The following is a 19853-nucleotide window of genomic DNA, read 5'->3' on the forward strand; positions in this document are numbered from 1 at the left end:
CTGAATCTAAAACATCCATTGCAAGAGGACTCCCGTCATAATTGCCCCATACAGCCATGTTGATTTACATGTAATTTGCTTTTACGAGCACTAATTGCCCACCTATTACACTGTGTAGAATATTTACATGTCTAGGGGCAGGCGCGCAGCACAGGGGATGATTAAGGCCAAATATATGTAAGAACCAAATCCCATCACTGCAGTGTAAAATAATGCATGGTAAGCTCCGACGGCTAAAGACAATAGCTTACGAGTGCTTCAAGGTTTTGCATTCTTGTGTGCGCACCTTCCACAGATTGTATTATATTAAATTAGTGCTTGTAGGTTATTGTATGACTGTAACTGGTTTAACGGCCCCTGCATCTCTGCGTTGGAGGCGGGTGGGTATCTTATTACTATTAGGAACAGATTAGAGACACAAAAATCCCATTAAGGGCCAGGCCTGTCAGTGTAATGAGGAATATGACGCCTCTGGTGAGTTGGCTTCGAGTCGAGAGAGAAACCAAGAAGAAGTCGGAGAAGAGAACAGGTCAGGAAAAAGCGCACCACAGGAGAGTTTCGCCTCGTTGCATGAATACTAATGGAACAGAGCTTAGTGCACGCTTTTGTCTATGATGCAGCGTTAAACTGCAGGAGGGCGGTCTCTAAACGCCGCTCACGTTCCTTATTAATGGGTGAACATTACAAAACGAATGGGTGAACATTACAACAATGAGAAGAGCCGACATCAAGTGAGTTTCTAAATATATCACACAAAATACCACTAATTAAATTTATCCGTAAATATTTGCCTTTCTAAGCACCACCATGGAGAACTAAACCAAGAGCTGATCCCTGTTGTGATGAATGGTAGGGCAGACACTAAACTGACTCAAGCCAACTCTATAAAGGGAAAAGGATACAGCTAGGGCTGAAACGACTAATCCAGGGGTGGCCAACTAGTCAGAGACCAAGAGCCGAAATTTTCAACCTTGATCCTGTGAAGAGCCACAAAGGCACCGACCATTAGCAAGATCCCGGGGCGGTAGTTTATTGTGATTAAATATAATGTGACCGTTATATTTAATCACAATAAACTATAACTTTATGCCTTTTGCTTTTTTTGTTCAATAATTGTGTTAGATTTAATGGTTTTACTCCTCACCAAGATTTAAATACATGTATATTAACTGAATTTTTGTGCTGTTCTGCTCTGACTGAGACAGAATTAGATTTTTCAGGGGGTTTTTTAATGCTGGGGTGTGTTTGTATGTGGGGCCCTGCCCACTGAGCCCCCTTCTCTGATGCGCCCCTGGCCTGTGGCTCAGTGCAGCTCGGTCCGGACTGTACTGTGCAGAGAACGCACTCTAGGCTGCACAAAGTTCAAAATCAGGAGCCTCTGGAGGACGCCTGAGATTCTGTTTTAAGTTGCATCTGTTACAGTTACTGTCACATGTGAAAGAAAAGTCATGACTTTGCGTATTTCCGCGTTACGATGTCGCGCTTCGCATCATGAGCTTCATAAGAGCTCCACTTTTTTCCATTTCCTAATGTTGATCTTTTTCTGTGAATATGAGGCCAAATTTCATCAAATAAAGAGTAGCTGATCAGAAACCTGAAAAGCAGAAGCTGATCCCAGTGCCACGATCTGTCTGCCTGTTGTTCAACCTACATCCCGCTTTGCGTGAGGCTGCACGGGCACCTTTTACACGTCGCCTCGAAAAGGAGGGAGATACAGACTCTCATTCATGTGTAGAGATGGAAACAGGGTCTGCAGACTATGATTGGATTTTTGGTCAAAGACTGTTACAGTTTAAATATTTACCAATTATTTTTGCAAAGAGCTGCATTGTATTCAACATATCCAATCATGCAAAGAGCCGCACTCTGATTGGCCAAGAGCCGTGTGTTCGCCACCCCTGGACTAATCAATGAATCGATGACTAATCGATTATTGAAATAGTCGACAACTATTTTAATAATCAATTAATCGTTTTCTGGTTCACACAGACTAAAATGGAGCAAAAATGACATAAAAATTTAGTATTTTTGATGAAATCCTACTTTGTTTATATATTTAGGGTCTGTGTACATTTTGTTCAATGTAAATTTCATGAATAGAGCCTCCAACAAACATTTCCCTTTAGTTTACTCCATCAACACATCTTCAAGCAGCGCCACTTAAGCTATATGTGATTAAAAAAAATAGAAAAAATACAATTTTCTTACACCATTCACAGCCAAGCGATTACTCGATTAATCGCAAAAATAATCTATGGACTAATCGATTACAAAATAATTGTTGCAGCCCTAGACACAGCTGAGTAAAAAGCGGGAGATCTCATTGACGTACGACCATAGAAATAATGAGTGACAGCGTGATAGGAATAAGCACATCAGGGACTCTCAGGAAGTGACACATACAGTATGATGTTACAGACGGAGAGTGGGGGCTTCTGCTAAACACGGCTAATCACTGCAATGAGATTAATAATGGAAACCGCACCATCTGATATACTCACGTGTATCATAAAGCCAAACAAATCAGGAAGGGGTTTTGCAGTAATTGCTGTGCTCAAAAGTTAAACATAAATGAGTTAACTGAGTAAACTTTACAGCACAGTAATAACATGGTCATAGAAAGAAGCATCTGGAATCACCCATAAATTGTCCTGTTCGAAGCAGCCAGAGGGGGACAAAAAAAACGAAGCTATCTCCCCTTACTGCACGACTTCTACTTAATGCTGAATTCTGATTAAATGAACGAAATATAGATAAAAGATAAAGAGGAGCAAAAAATAAATAAATACATACACTACCCCTCAAACTTGTGGGGTCACTGAACATACAGTCTAGACATTGTTAAAGTTGTGAATTCCTATTCTAGCTGGAAACGGCTGATTTTTAATGAAACACCAACATAGATATGCATAGGCGCATTTCTAGCAACCATCGCTCCAGTGTTATAATGGTACATTGTGTTAGAGGATAATTGATGATTAGAAAACCCTTGTGTATTGTGCTAGCACTGCTGAAAACTGTTGAGCTGATTAGAGAAGCTATAGAACTGGCCTGGGTGACCTCAAACCTTTGAGCGGTAATGTATATATAGAATGCTAACCATGATGCTAACGTTAGCGTCTGGCTGTCACGATAACAACATCTGAAGTTTGATATATTGAGGCAGGAAATTATCATTATAAAAAGATGTTATTAAAGATCTTATAATGCCACAGAAACAAACTCTAAAGCAACGTGAGGCCCGGGGGCCAAATCTGGCCCTCCAGCACAGAACCTTTGGCCCCCAAGATGATTTTGAAAAATATTATTATGCAAATAAGAGATCAAATACCTGTTAAAGTACTCCAAAAATGCGAGAAATGTTGTCAGTATTTTTAAAATGTCCTGTCAGAAAATCCTGCTTGGTCATATATAATGTTAAAGTTTAATATTATATATGACCAAGCGGGATTTTCACTGTTTAACAGTTTCGCGAGTCTATAGGGAACTTTTATTCAATATTTTACATCTGAAACTGCATGGAAACACTAACTGTGTCTGTTAAAATGAATGTTATTGGGTTGTTTTGATCATAATTTTAGTGTTAAAGGGAAATCTACTGCTTGTTCAACAAAAACTTGCGTGGAAAATACAATACTTTATAAGATATATGACAGTTTTATTTGGGTCCTCGGCTTGTCATCCGAGGGTAATGGTGGATCCCAAAGCCCTGCCACTTTGGAACCACTGACATAAAGCATTGGCATTTGCAGAAAAATTGTTCTTTACGATAAATATTGAGCCCAAAAATGTGTCTTGCCCAAGATCACAACGACAGTGAGCATCTCCAGGAGCTGGGATTCGAACCCCCGACCTTCCGATCATGAGACGACCTGCTCGACTAACTGTGCCACCGTCGCCCTAACACGAGTTCAGAGGTTTTTTTGCGTCTACTGGACAAGCTGCTGAAAAACATCCATATGGACCCGAAGTTTATAGTTTGCCAGAAATCAGAGTGAAAAATTGTGATTCCCAAAACATAGTTCCAAGCCCCTCGGCGAGGCCACGTCCCCGAGAATGTGTCTGTGTCTATATAGAGGGAATGCAAGTGATGTCACAGCAAAGCAACAGCATGGCAACAAAATGGTCAATATTCTTCCCCCTGTCTTAAGTGCATTTTCCCTAATTCGGCTTCACCCAAATCTAAAAGCTTCTTGACTGGAGCTACAGCCTCTACGCCGGAGTAATGCCTCATTTGAAGGCTAAGACCTACAAAACTGATCAAATGGATGTTTTTTTTTTATCCCATTTTTGTCCTTTTTTTGTCACATTTTTGTCAAATTTTTGTCTTTTAGGTCACATTTTTATTTTATTTTTTCATCAAATTTTTGTCCTTTTTTGGTCACATTTGTCTCTTTTTTGTCAAATTTTTGTCCTTTTTTGGTCACATTTTTATCATCATTTTTTTGTCTCTTTTTTGTCACATTTTTATATATTTTTTTCATCCCATTTTTGGTCACATTTGTCTCTTTTTTGTCATTTTTTTGTCCCTTTTTTGTGACATTTTAATCTTTTTTTTTGTCACATTTTTGTCACATTTTTGTGACATTTTTGTCTCTTTTTCTTCACATTTTTGTCTCTTTTTCTTCACATTTTTGTCTCTTTTTGGTCAATTTTTTTGTCCTTTTTTCATCAAATTTTTGTCTTTTTTTGTCATAATTTTTTCTTTTTTCGGTACATTTCTGCCTCTTTTTTGTCACATTTTTATATATTTTTTCATCAAATTTTTGTCCTTTTTTGGTCACATTTTTATCATCAATTTTTTGTCTCTTTTTTGTCACATTTTTATATATTTTTTCATCAAATTTTTGTCCTTTATTGTGACATTTTAATCTTTTTTGTCAATTTTTTGTCCTTTTTTGTGACATTTTAATCTTTTATTCGTCACATTTTTGTCACATTTTTGTCACATTTTTGTCTCTTTTTCTTCACATTTTGTCTCTTTTTGGTCACATTTTTTGTCCTTTTTTTCACATTTTTATCTTTGTTTTCCGTCACATTTTTGTCGCTTTTTTGTTGCGTTTTCATCCTAATTTTCATCTCGATTTGTCGCCATTTTGACACTTTTTTCCAAGAAGCTTTTAGGTGATTCCAACCTGGAGAAAATGTGCTCAGTTCAGGTGGTGGTTAAGGGGTTAACAAACAGAGCACTTTTTTATATATTTCAGTAATAGCCATGAAAAATATGGATGAACAAAGTAACTCTTGGGGCAAACAACATTTAACAATCATCCCCTACACTCCTTTTCCAACAGACTTCAGAGCCAAACAATCTTCTGTGTTTATATCCACGGGTATTTCAAAGTTAGCAGAATCACACATGCATGAGTTGCCTACACCGTCCGGTTGAGCGAGACCATTTGAAGGAAAAAAGCTCTCCACACTTCGCCTCTTACACAGCAATCACACCACCCTGAGCTGATCAAGTAAAACACATTTGAAGCGAGCTCGACAGTGCGTCCAACTGCTTCTGAACTTTGAAACAGTCTTTTTCAAAAACACGCCGCGCCGACGGAGCGCGCGCGGCAGGTTGAGTGAAGTTCTACTTATTCCTCCCCCACAAAGAGGATTTTTCACGGTCCTTTGGGCACCCCATCATCTCTCCTTTTTCCACCTCCTCGGATAACCCCACTCGAGCAAACTAATTATTACCAAAGTATGAAGTAAGCCGTGTGGGAGTAACAGAGGGGAGAGGGAGAAGAGGGAAGGCAAACGGTGAGATGAAAAAACGCCGGTTCGTTTAGTCCGCCGTGTCATCCCTGAGCTCTCCCGTCGAGCCGAAAAACACGCATCAAAGAACAACGGCGCACAAACACGCCGCCGCCGCCGCCGCAGCAAAGCCCGAGCGCTACACGGATGATGTTTGCTTCAAGTGAGAGTCGCACCCACCGGACGATTCCAAGGCTAGAATGGGCTTCTTAAAAGGGATGACAGATGCTGGGAAATCAATCTGAGCAGTGTGACATTGTGGGAGCTGTGCGCACCACCCCGCTGAAGAAGGCCGCCGTCGGGTTGGCCTTGGAGGCTTTTAAAGTAGCTCATGTCCGACTGTTCCTCAGCAGCAAACAACAACAACCCGAGTGGCTCAATATCCATCTGCGAGAATAACCGTTTATGCAACACACAAATATTGAGGAGATGGGTCGTAATACATTTGAAGCCTTTTTCTTACATTTACTTTTCAGACATTTTGTAACTAAGACTTTTGTGAAATTCCTCTTGACTAATGCTATTTTGATGTTACAATACGTAAGGGATAATGCATGACGGGGTGTCCATAGATACACTCTGGAATCGTCCACATATGGTCATGTCCTATTATGACAATTATTGAGATTGACCAAAGTAGAGATTGTGATTTTGATTAAATTTCGATTAATTGCACAGCCCGAGGCTGATTTAGGTTTTCAATTAAAACAACCCATAAATAAATATGAAAATTTACATACAATGTCTTGCTTTCGTTCTGTGAACATTTGGACAGGACTATAGCCTGGTTGTACCAGACCCTCGTACTCATTTCGTTTCGTACAAGGGTCTGGACCTTCACAATTGAGCTCCGTTATCAGGTGGCAGGTGAACTCCTTTGAAACGATTGGATCTGATTTTCGCTAGTGTTTGGTCATGACGTATATAATGCGCCTGAGTGAGTGAAGCAGCTATTATAACTCTATCATGACTCTATCATGACTCTATCATGACTCTATCATGACTCTATCATGACTCTATCATGACTATCATGACTCTATCATGACTCTATCATGACTCGTGGGGGCATTCCTTGCACATTCCAAGGCTTCAGTTTTAATTTCTGTATATTTGGGAGCTGAGTCAGAACAGTCCTTATTTCTCTTGTATGAAGACATGTACAGTATATTGTTGTTGTGTCAAACAGATTTTTAATACTGTAAGTAAAAATGCAAACTTCAGATTTGGAGGAAACCGACGCAGAAGCAGCGACATCACGCAAACTCTGCACGGAAAGGCCTCACCCAACCGAGGACTCGAACCTGAGACTTTCATGGCTTGAGGCACTAACGTAACCGATTTTCCCTCCATTCCAAGCATTAATTCACCATCAATCTACATTTAACTTACAACCTTTTTCCCACATACAGTTTTCAAGGCATGCATGTCCTGTATATTCTTTTGACTTACCAACATATCTGTGGCATGGAGGTAGTGTTTGCTGGCCATATAAGACTCCAGTCGCTGCGGCACCTGTTTGATGCTCTCAATCTCATCGAGCAGCTGGAGGACATGCTTGTGCTCAACTCCCTCGATCCACAGCTTCCTCAGTTCATCCCTTTTGCAGTGGAGCAGCATCTTGCACGACAACAGGTTCTCTTTGACCTGCAGGGCACAAGTATGCAGACAAAAAAACACTTAGAGGAAAATAAAGTACACCACATACAGTACATGTACCATAACACAAACAGAAAGACTGAAAACTAAAATTAATTAAGCTTCTCTGGATAGACATTGAGAAGAATCTCTTGTGATGCTTTAGGACAAGGCGATATAAATAAAATATAAATAAAATAATGATTTCATCCCTGTGACGACCTGCCAAGATGCCTTATCTTAATGCAACGGCACTTTCAGAAGCAGCAGATGGTTTCAGATGAATCTTGAACACAATATAAAAGACACTCATGCAAATACATTTCTAACAAAAATCCGGTGCGAGGCGACTACAGTGAACATGAAACTTCTTTTGTATAATGCCGAGCCATGAGTTTACACCCCGTAAACTGCAGCTGCTTAGTCTCCCATAACTATGTTGCCTTTTCTTGAGTATTTTTACAGAGCAAAATCTAAATCTTGAGTGCCGTGGATGTGGCGGTGAAAACAATGGCGGTATTCAACTGATTTGGTTCGACAAATTGAGTTTTTCTCAGTAAATCAGGCCTAAGCTGTTCAATCTCATAAACTGAGTAAGTTTTTGATTAGAATCGACGTCTGCAGGTCTAAACAAAATTGTGTGGATTATGTTTAAAAGTTTAACGTAACTGTGCTGAACACGTCAGGCTCCAAATACTACGATTTCTTTTGCTTTAAACATAAAATGAATAGTTAATCAAATGTTTAATGTCATGACACGCGCTAGCTAAATCATGCTTTAGCTAAATCTGAAGATAAGATAAGAAAATCCTGTATTGATCTCACTTGTTGCATTACAAAAATCTTAAGTGGCAGAATTATAACAAAAAGGAAAGATAAAAATAAAATAAAAATTAGAACAGACTAGGGCTGAAAGATCGTTATCGTGATATGAACATTCAAAATATTAAAATAAAAAAAGCAAGACATAAACGATAAGGATTTTCATCAATAAAACTACACTCTTTAGTATTATGATTTTATTTTTCTGAAAAATGCTTAGTTTTCACCTAATCCATAGCTATATCGTATCGTATCGATATTGGAATGCCTGAATACCAAGATATTTTGTCCATATCGTTCAGCTCTAGAACAGACTATAAAAAGTAAAGCTGAATAAACTAGAAAGAACGTCGCCTTAGAGCTTCTACAACATTTTCTAGTCTGCATGACGTTTGAAAGGGACTATACGGAGTTGTAAAAGGTTAAAATGAAGTATTTTCCTCCCCCTACATGTTCCAGCCATGTTCTAATGTGTAGAATGAGCCCAGACCTGTTCACCACAGTTGCCTCTAAAATCCTGCACTGTCACTCACTCGGTCCGAAGTGCCGTCATGCACGAGCTTATTATAGAAGGTGCAGTTACGCGTAAAACCTGAGGTGGCAGTAGTGAGTATAAAAACAACAACTTGCATCTAGTCTTTTTAAAGAGGGGGTATTATGCTTTTTTCAGTCACATAGCACCAGTCTATATCACACTACAATGATGACCAAACCTTCTGTTGGTCTGTAAATGCAGTAAATTAGAATAACTGCCTTGTATAAAATGTCTCTCTCAAAATGGCTGTAGCGAATGTCTTGAAATAGGCCTCTGTCTCTTTAAGAACCTCTGAGCCTTTCCGACACGCCCCCTCCACACGCTGTCTGTGGCATCAGTGGGGAGGGGGTTCTGCTGAGGAGCAGTGGTTGGTTACTCGGCTGGTGACGAAAGCTCGGAGGCGTCTCCAGGAGGTGGGGGCGTTCCTAGGAGGACTCAGGCAAACCTATCCCTAAAATGGCCGCCATCAGAGTTTTTACAGATTACTCAAACATACGTGAATGTGCCAAGGCAACACTTTAGGCATGTTTTTAATGAGGGAATGACATAATAACATGATGTAAAGCTTGAAAAAGTCGATTTTGCATAATACCCCCCTTTAACTTAGATCAGGATTATTTCCCGAAATGTGAACATAAATGTGTGAAATTCAGCAAAAAGCTACAGTACATTCATCGAGAGTAGTAAGTATAATTTCTGTTTGTATCCGCCTTTTGTCTCAATAGGAAGGTTTGATTGATTGATTGATTGAATATTTTATTTCGAGCTACACAAAACAGACACAAAAGTGAGAAAAAAAAAAAAAGAAAAAAAAAACAATAATAATAATTACAAAGCTCGAAAAGGAGTGGGAAGAAGACAAGCTTATTAACTCCCACCCCCTATTCACTTCAATAATAATAATGTGGTTGCAATAATAACATATGATTACATATTTACATCAAATGCAACAATGCATTACATTAAGTCAACAATCACAGTATGTTACACTTTATAACAAGTGTATACATTTATTTATTTATTTATTATTTCCTTATGCGTTATTTATTGTCATGTTAGTATTACTGTTATTCATAATCCTCATCATCATCATCATCATCATCATCATCATCATCAACATCATCACAACCCATGTAGCATTACTTGTGTCAATGTGCATGAATAATACATAACACACTCTGCATTTATTCATGAAATATATTGTATTGCCTGATCGATGCTCATGGTAACAATATTAATCTTAATGATGTGCACTTAAAAGGAATCAAGGTTCTGTTGTCTATTTTTTTTGTTTTCTCTTATGTTTTCATTTCTTCTGTGCTGGACCAGCTGCCAGAGGGGGGCAGCCCCCAAGCAACCGGACCATCATGTGTTAAGTGTCCTATGCTGTGCATTAAAAGAGACAAGATTTAGGAGTCTGCTGCCAGACGATGCTCTCCTCGAGCAGCCGGCCCCGCTTGCCTGCCCTGTACTACGAGTTATGTTGAATGCAGAAACACACGGTTATGTACATGTTATCACTTCTGAGAATTTACTTCCTTTTTTATTACCATCAGCACCAATACCAATATCACTGACTCAATCGATTTTGTTTGATTCAAGAATAAGACATAGGTTGCTATGTATATATAATGATGATAATAACACAACAGCAATAGCCATAACTGAGTTATAGATTCTGTCGTATAATAACAATAATAATAATCATTCATAACAACAATAATAACAATAATAATAACAACAACAGTAATTATAATAATAATAAACTTCATCATTTGCTTGATCGGTCCTTTAATGTATATAGCACTTTCCAAAACCCATTAACAGTCAATTACCCATTTCCTCTTTCCTGTACTTTGTCCAGACAATTTTTTTATATCTTGATTTGAAATGTTGAATATTTGGACATTGTTTGAGCTCTGACCCCAGTTTGTTCCAGAGTTTAACTCCACATACAGACACACACATACTTTTTCTAGTGGAAGACACTGCTTGAATCTTAAAGTTATCAGTGGCAAGTAATCGTGGCAATCAAAGACATTTCATCACAATCCGACAATTATTCTCAAACCCAATGACAACCAACAGCAGCGATGTCCCAGTGTTTTCAATGAAGCCACGAGCGTTGCATTAACCTCCGCCTGATTTGTGACACAGCACCGCCCCTACCCAACTGAACCTAAGGACACCCCAGTTGCTCACACGCACACACTGCTCTTTTCACCTGTTTGATTTTGTTCCGTGAGCTGGTGATGCGTTCAGTGATGCTCTGGTACGTCCTGATGGCAGTGGTGAGTTCTGCGTAGTGTTGTACTATGAGCTCATCCAGGTCTCTGTCACAGGTTTCAAACGCCTCCTCCAGTCGCCCCTTCTCCGTCTCTCTGTCCTGCACATCATCACTGCTGGACAGGGTTCTGCAATGGGACAAGAAGCAGAGCATTCAACCGATCATCCCAACTTTATGTCAGCATAGAAACAAACAGCAGTGTCAGTAAGTAAATGCATAAAACTCAAGTGCAGCTTGTCATTCATTATTCCGGTCATTTTGCCCCAAGTTATGAGATCCCTGTTGAGTTATAATGGCCTTCAGATGGAAAAATAGTCATGGAATCACCATAATAGAACTCATAACAAATAGGCAGCAGTATTTCAGGCAGCATAAGTCCTAAAATAGCCGCACAAATCACACTGCACTCACTCACAAAGCATAAGCTCCAGCAAAAGTCCAAGCGCTTTCATGATAAAACAAAAACATACAATGAACGAATGCAGGAAGGATGTAGCAGCATGATTGTTATGAAGCTAGCATGCAAGCTAGCTAGCTGTCACTTCAAACATGTGAATAAACATGGTTGTATGGAAGCATTTCGCTCCGATTCGGGAAAATACGTAAGAGACTAACCTTATGACAGAGATGAGGAGTCCTGAGGGGTCTTTGTTCTTGCTAACTGCACCTTTGTATCTCACTGTTTCTGCCATTTTCACAGCTGCGGCATCTAAACAGGAAGCAAAAAGCGCGAGGATGCGGCAAGGGATTGTGGGAGTTGGAGTTCGCTAATGAAAACTCGCACGGCGGGGCACGTGGCTCCTCTTGACACACATGGCTCCGCTTGACACTGCTTCTTGTATATTTATTGTATGTTTGAGATTAGTTTTTGTCAGTAGAGTTCGGGAAATTTCACAGTTACCATGGAGATCCGCCATCTTTGACAATTCCATTGACTAACATTAGCTAAAAACAGTATAAAAAGTGGAGAAAAAAAGCCGTGGAAAACTCCAGTTACTGCTGGTAAATACACTGTGGGCGATTTCACAGGAAATACTAAAAATCTAAATTTACATAAGATCTGACTCCATAAGATCACAGTTAAACAGTTAAGTTTAAAATATTAAAGTATCAAAAAGGTCTCGCCAAGCATATTCGTTGATCCCAAGGTCCAAGGAGAATCCACCAGAATTCAGTAGCTTTAGTCAAAGAAGATTTATTCCCTATAACAATTACAATTTCTAAACACAGGTTATCTGAATGCTAAAGTCCCGAACAATATACACGCGGTGCTCGAACGGCCGTCCCAGGAAACGGCACCGTCTAACTGCGCTCTTACAAATATATATCCGAAAAAATGTGACATTCACGAAGAGATAGGAGATGAGTGGACCTCGGGCCAAGGTCATCAAGCCTTTCTCTCAGTAGTTTTCCACTAGAAGTATCTTCCTGTTGCCTTATTTGGAGTTATTTTTTCACAGCTCCGGTGAGGGCGCCGAACGTCTTCACAGGTTTGAGCAAAAGAATGCAAGAGCAAGAAATGGGGTATTGTTACAGCAATGTGCGTGTGAAAAGATTGGTTTCAACTGAAACTTAAAGCACATAGATTAAACTCATAAAAAACATTCAATAGCATTATAAAATATAACATTAGCTAAAAATCATCAATTTCCCACAACACCTAACACACTGTGGCGTCCAAGTGTTTTAATGTGAACAATAACTCCAGTATTTTAACTTTTAAAATCTTCATTAGTTTACAATTGCTGCTAATCCCATAATTACGGTGGCCGAGAGGGGTCAAAACCAATACAAACGCCACAACACAACAACTTTGAGCCACAACACAACAACTTAACGAAAGCCGTACTTAAGTTTCTTTACAAACGGATTATTAGTTGTTCACAAAGCAAAACGCTGCCTGTTAGTGCATGGACTGAAAACCGTTTTTACTGTAAATAGTGAGACAAGCCGAAGACAAATCCGTTTGCAGGAAATACTCTCAAACAAATGTGTGTTTCAGAATGGTGTACAACAGGAGTGTCCGAAGTGCGGCCCGGGGGCCAAATGCGGTCGCCAGACCAATTTTTGTGGCCCTCAGCCTTCTTGCTGAATCGATACACATCATCAGAGATGATCCTAAATGTAATAATTCTACACAATTCTAGCCTAACATCGGACATTTTATTGTGAGTCAGAGCTGGCATGAAGGTTTTAATCATAAAAAAAGGTGTGGGACACAATTTACACCTCTGGTAGTCGAAGGTTTCGTGGTACTGACCACCGATCTATGGCCCAGTACCCGGTTTACACTTCACTATGTGGCCCTTGGTGAAAAAGGTTTTCACACTCCTGGTGGACAACAATGGAGCTCTCTAGAAAACGATCTAAAATGTTCAAGAAATTTTCAAATATTCTTCAATTTAAATGTAAGTATAAACAGAAAATACTTTAAGGAGTTTAAAAATATGTTTTCCTCCCCCTACATGTTCCAGCAATGTTCAAATGTGGAATGAGGTGATTTAAAGTGACGTTTCGGGCCTCATGCCCTTCATCAGACACGAACAAAACAAATGTAGAATGAGCCCAGACCTGTTCACCACAACTGCCTCTAAAATCCTGCACTGTCACTCAGAAAGGTGTTAATTCGGGTCTGAATTGCCGTCATGCACGAGCTTAATGTAGAAGATGCAGTTACGTGTAAGACCTGAGGTGGCAGTAGTGAGTATAAAATGGCCAACTTGGATCTAGCCCCATTAATAACAGGAATGTGAAAATTGTTAAAATCAAAAGCTGATTTCATCTGGTCGATAGTTGGCTATTTTGTTGTATTTTGGCGTCGGTGAGACCATCTCATTTCTAATTTGAAAATTCCTCCTGTTGTTCTTGTCATGGAATGTATTAAAGCGACTGCGTTTGCTGGATTGTTGTTGTGGCTTATCGTGTTGCATTACCATGAAAATAGAATAAATAAATTAAATATGTTTAGTTTGTACTGTTTATTTCCCTTGGGGGGTATGGGACAGGCTACTATTAATGTTTACACAGAGGGTATTTATGGGATAAGATTCTGAACCCTGTACGGCACTTTTACTCCAACAGACCATGTACTGTTGCCGCATGTGATGCTCTAATGCAGTGTTTTCTCAACCAGGGGCATGGGGACCTCAGGGGATACGCAAGTAGGTGAGGGTCCTATAGGAATTATTTCAGAACAAAAGGAAGATAAAACTGAATCGTATGTCAGTATGAGTTAAAAAAAAAAAAAAAAAACGTTTTATGGCGCATTGCTGTAAAAGGTTAGCCTCGCTATCGCCAGACAAAATATCACAAGTTATATTTAGTCTGGGGACCACAAATTCATTTTCTCGTAGGAGAGGTGTGGTTTACGAGTGTCCATAGCCATTTGCTGGGCGCTATAAATGTCGATGAAACAGTAAATTTCTGAATTTTTGCTGAACATTTTTTCCCTCATATTTATGTCACTAATCTACAGCAAGAGTGTTTTCAGGATAAAATCTGACAGCAACAAAATGTGTTTAAAAAAAATCCCCGAACCCGGTGGTGGAGCCCGGAAGTAAGGGATGCCGTCAAGCTGAAGAAGGAGTCCTACCTGGCCTTGTTGGCTTGTGGGACTCCGGAGGCAGCTGAGAGGTACCGGCAGGCCAAGCGTGCTGCAGCTCGTGCGGTCGCGGAGGCTAAAACTCGGGTCTGGGAAGAGTTCGGGGAGGCCATGGAGGAGGACTATCGGTCGGCCTCGAAGAGATTCTGGCAAACCATCCGGTGCCTCAGGAGGGGGAAGCAGTGCTCCACCAACACTGTTTACAGTGCGGGTGGGGGGCTGCTGACCTCGACTGGGGATGTTGTCAGGCGGTGGAAGGAGTACTTCGAGGACCTCCTCAATCCCGTCGTCACGTCTTCTGATGGGGAAGCAGAGGCTGGGGACTCGGAGGTGGGCTCGCCCATCACCCAAGCTGAAGTCACCGAGGTGGTGAGAAAGCTCCTCGGTGGCTCCGGGGGTGGTTGAGATCCGTCCTGAGTACCTTAAGTCTCTGGATGTTGTAGGATTGTCGTTGCTGACACGTCTCTGCAACATCGCGTGGCGGTCGGGGACAGTGCCCCTGGATTGGCAGACCGGGGTGGTGGTCCCTCTCTTTAAGAAGGGGGACCGGAGGGTGTGTTCCAATTACAGAAGGATCACCCTCCTTAGCCTCCCCGGTAAGGTCTACTCCAGGGTGCTGGAGAGGAGGATCCGGCCGATGGTTGAACCTCGGATTCAGGAGGAACAATGCGGTTTTCGTCCTAGTCGTGGCACACTGGACCAGCTCTATATCCTTTATCGGGTGCCCGAGGGTTCGTGGGAGTTCGCCCAACCAGTCCACATGTGTTTTGTGGATCTGGAGAAAGCGTTCGACCGCGTCCCTCGTGGTGCCCTGTGGGGGGTGCTCCGGGAGTATGGGGTCCGGGGCCCTCTGCTAAGGGCTGTCCGTTCCCTGTATGACCGCAGCAGGAGCTTGGTTCGCATTGCCGGCAGTAAGTCAGACCTGTTCCCGGTGCGTGTTGGTCTCCGCCAGGGCTGCCCTTTGTCACCGGTTCTGTTCATAACTTTTATGGACAGAATTTCTAGGCGCAGCCAGGGGCCGGAGGGCGTCCGGTTTGGGAGCCTCAGGATCTCATCTCTGCTGTTTGTGGATGATGTTGTTCTGTTGGCTTCAACAAACCAGGACCTTCAACACGCTCTGGGGCGGTTTGCAGCCGAGTGTGTAGCGGCCGGGATGAGGATCAGCACCTCCAAATCTGAGGCCATGGTTCTCCACCGGAAAAAGGTGGCTTCCCCTCTACAGGTCGTGGGGAGTCCTTACCTCAAGTGGAGGAGTTCAAGTACCTCGGGGTCTTGTTTACTCTTCGTGGTGAAGAGGGAGCTGAGTCGGGGCAAAGCTCTCGATTTACCGATCGATCTACGTTCCCACTCTCACCTATGGTCATGAGATTTGGGTAATGACCGAAAAGACAAGATTGCGAATACAAGAGGCAAATGAGTTTCCTTCGCAGGGTGGCTGGGCGCACCCTTCGAGATCGGGTGAGGAGCTCAGTTACCCAAGAGGAGCTCGGAGTAGAGTCGCTGCTCCTTCACGTCGAAAGGAGCAGCTGAGGTGGCTCGGGCATCTGTTCCGGATGCCTCCTGGTCGCCTCCCGCGGGAGGTGTTCCAGGCATGTCCTAGTGGGACAAGGCCTCGTGGAAGACCCAGGACACACTGGTGGGACTATGTCTCCGAGCTGGCCTGGTGTCGCCTCGGGGTCAGAACAGCTGGAGGAGGTGTGTGTGGACCGTGAAGTTTGGGCGTCCTTGACTGCTGCCCCGCCACCCGGCCCCGGATAAAGCGGAAGAAAATGGATGGATGCATTTTGCAGTGAGCACATAGAGAACAGGAAAAAGCAAAAATATATGAATATGTATATCAAGAAATCATTTGTCTAGAGAAAAAAACACACATGACAAGTGCGATTATAATTTATAAATTGATTTAATTATTGTTTGTTTTGTGAACTCTTAATTGTCGGCCTGTCAGAGCAAAGACAGGGTTAAAGCGAGTCCAGCGCCAAGAAAAGCTGAATCTAAAAGAAACTACACTACAAAACGGAATTCAGTCTGCTCTGGGTTAAGTTTAAGTTCAGTTTGTTTTATTCCAGTATATAGTTTTTGGTTGGTGTTTGTTTGGGGAGACATTGACTGGTCTTGGATATGAAATATGCCGTACTTGGGGAGCGAGTAAAGCTATAACTCACTAAAGGAAACATTTATTTTAGAGGAGGTCTGCGAATGTAAAACGAGATGGTCTTCAGGACAGAAGAGGGAAGACAGGAGTGGACAGAGGACAGGACAGAAACGAGGGGAAGAGAGAGAAATAAGAGAGACGAGGGAGAACAGAGAGAAGGAGGCAATGCGGGTGACGTGTCTTGCCCAAGGACACAACGACAGTGTGCGCCTGCAGGACCTTCCACTCAAGCGACGACCCAGCGCCACTGTCGCCCCAGAGAGAGAAAAGAATGAAAGAAAAGAGAGAGAGAGAAATCTGGTTTGGTTTGTCTCAGAGTCCTGGATCTGCTCAGACAAACCAAACCAAATAAAAGAGATGAACTTAACCCAAAGAATAAGCTAAAACTAATAGATAGACTAAAATAGACTGAACTTAAATGAATTAAAAATTATCGAATCAATGAGGCAATGCTGGAGCTCTAATAATACGGCTTGTCCCATTTGGAGAAGAGCCGCTTCAGTACAGACTTCGGCCGGTTCTTGAAGGCGTTGAGGCGGATGTTGAGATGTTTCACCGCGTCCTCCTGGAACTCTGTGGTCTTTGTTCCCACAGCGGCGAGCAGAACCTTCAAGGAGCCTCCGTACTGGTGCATCAAGTCCCGGGCAGCGGCTTTGCCCAGCTTCTGCCTGTCCTTCGCTTTGAGGCGGACCCCTTCCGGGATTACGAAGTGGTCCAGGGCGGCCTTCTCCAGCAGGTCCACCAGCGTGTCGTGGTAGGACCTGAGATGGGCCGGCTCGCGTTTGAGGAGCTTCTTCACCATGACCCAGATCACGAAGCTCTCGGCTGTGCGGTCGGCAGGAGCTTCAGTGGACTCTGGGATTGCGAGGAGTTTCTCTGCGGAGTCCTCCTCTTCTCTGGGACCATCTGGAACTTTGGTCTCCACTTGATTTGCTGGTTCTGGATCTTGGCTCTGATCCAGGCTTTGGTCGGGGACTTGGGGCTCTTCTGGGCTTTGGTAAGAGTCTTCATAGATGTTAGAACTGTTCTCCCCTGAATAATCTGTTTGGGAAGCTTCAGGTATCTCTGAATCTATGTCCTCAGTTGACAGATCATCATCCTCATCTTTTAAACTTTGAGCCCACAGTGGACTCGCTAGTGCTAGGTTCAACATCTCCTCTAGAATCTGGTATCCGTCAGAGGTTGTGTTTTTGGGGCATGGGGGTTCCCCTGCATTTTGGATTTCAAGTCCAGTTTCAGAATCTCCTGAAGTGACAGAGATGTTTAGCACTGATTGATCTGGGAGGATCTCTCCAGCTTCAGTCATCTCTGTGACTTCTTCCAGTCCTTCTTGCTCTGCGTGGTCTTCTGAGAGTTCTGTTTTCTCAACGTCCTGTTGGATTAGGGTCTCCACAAGACTCTCTACGCTTTCAGAGTCCGTGCTTTCATCCAGAATCTCTCGTTCCTCTGGACGTTGTGTCTCTGATGGGCTTTGACAGCCCTCAGAGCCACTGTCTGCTGACGTCTCTGGGATTTCCTCCACACTCTCACCTTCTGGGACCTCCACCAGACTTTGGAAGGTGTTTAAAAGACTGTCTAACCTGCGAAATTTAGAACAGAGCTCTGGACTTTGGGAGATCTTTGAAATCCCATCGAACCAGAGCTTGTCAGCGCAGTTAGAACGAAGGTCTTCTGAGGTGGAGCTGGTCTCTTGTGGGTTTTGGATTTCGAGTCCAGTTTCGGAATCTGCTGAAGTGACAGAGATGTTTTCCACTGACTGGTCTGGGAGGATCTCTCCAGCTTCAGTCATCTCTGTGACTTTGTAAAGTACTTTCTCCAGACCTTCTTGCTCTGCCGGGTCATCTGGGAGTTCTTTTTCCTCTGGGATCTTGACATCTTGTGGGATTATGATCTCCCCAAGAGACTCTGTGCTTTCAAAGTTTGTGCCGTCGTCCTGAATTTGGACAACAGCAGTTTCAGAGTCGTTTGAAGAGTCGGTGGGAGCTTGCTTAAGAGTTTGCTGCACGTGCTGAGACTCAGAGCCATGTTGGTGGCTCTGGTCATCGTCTGCGTGGATCTCAGGGTCTTCTGGTGCAGCCTGGAAGTCCTGGGCGTTCATTTCTGAACTGTGGAGGTCCCCTGCTCTCTCTTGTGAAAGAGATATTTCCTCCTCTCTGGAGTAGCATTCAGTGGCCTCCTCCATTACGACAGCTCGTCCTGGAGGAGTGACCTGTTTCTGGAGACCGTTCTCCATAGGCAGGTCTTCCTCTGGGACGGTGAAGCCCATTTTTAGGAGCAGCGCTGTAGACGCTTTCCTCTTGGCTTCTTTCTTTGTGAAGGCGGTTCCTGTCGCTGTGAACTGGTTCTGCGACGCCTCAATGGTGAACAAACAGTTGTTATTCACCATTTTCTCCTCCAACGTGCGATACACCGCGTATTTCTCTCCGCGGAGCATCTGTAGCTCCGACAGACGGGAACTAGGGTCTTTTCCCAAGCCAAAGTCCGGCCCAATGTGGACAGATGGGACGCAGGACCCCTTGTTCCTCTTGAAGGCTGAGGGAGCAGTGTTTGGGCACAGGGTCTGCAATGACCTGTCTACTGGAGCTAGAGGTACGTCCAGCAGGTCTTTTTCTGGGACTCTGTAGCCCATTTTGTGGAGCAGAGCCGTGGATGCTCTTCTCTTTGCTTCCTTCTTGGTCTGGGCAGTTCCCACAGCGCACAGCTGGTTTAAGGAGGCCTCGATGGAGAAAACCCAGTTAACTCCATCGATTTTGTCCGGGAGCTGCCTGTACCGAGCGTACGGCTGTTTAAGAGCCATCTGCAGCTCTGACAGACGTGACGAAGGGTCTTTGCCCAAACCAAAGTCAGGATGGACGTGGGACGCAGCGTGAACCGTGCAGCCGGTGATCGATGCAGGGTTTTCCATCTTCTGCGCGTTGAAACTGCTTTTGTTCATGTTAGTGTTTGAATAAAGCAGAAAGAGCTAAGGACAAACGATGTCTTTAGCTAAGAGAGAGTTCGATTCAGTCTCGTGTGTCGTTGAAAGCTGTCGTTTCGTGTGAGATCCTACTTCGAAGTGAGGGATTTTCTG

General features: G+C 42.9%; 1 protein-coding gene across 1 annotated transcript in view; it reads right to left on the reverse strand.

Annotated features, from left to right (window-relative positions):
• Positions 1-11752, reverse strand: part of exoc4 (exocyst complex component 4) — a 362908-nt gene extending 351156 nt beyond the window's left edge. Inside the window, exons 1-3 of the mRNA XM_079552397.1 lie at positions 11643-11752; positions 10965-11154; positions 7198-7392 (exon numbers count right to left, since the gene is read on the reverse strand). Of these exons, the coding sequence (XP_079408523.1) occupies positions 7198-7392; positions 10965-11154; positions 11643-11719 (462 nt within the window). The 5' untranslated portion in view covers positions 11720-11752. The remainder of the gene's footprint in view (positions 1-7197; positions 7393-10964; positions 11155-11642) is intronic.
• Between the last annotated feature and the right edge of the window lie 8101 nt (positions 11753-19853).

This window comes from Gobius niger, assembly GCF_951799975.1.
Source record: "Gobius niger genome assembly, chromosome: 2".
NCBI classification, from domain to species: Eukaryota; Metazoa; Chordata; class Actinopteri; order Gobiiformes; family Gobiidae; genus Gobius; species Gobius niger.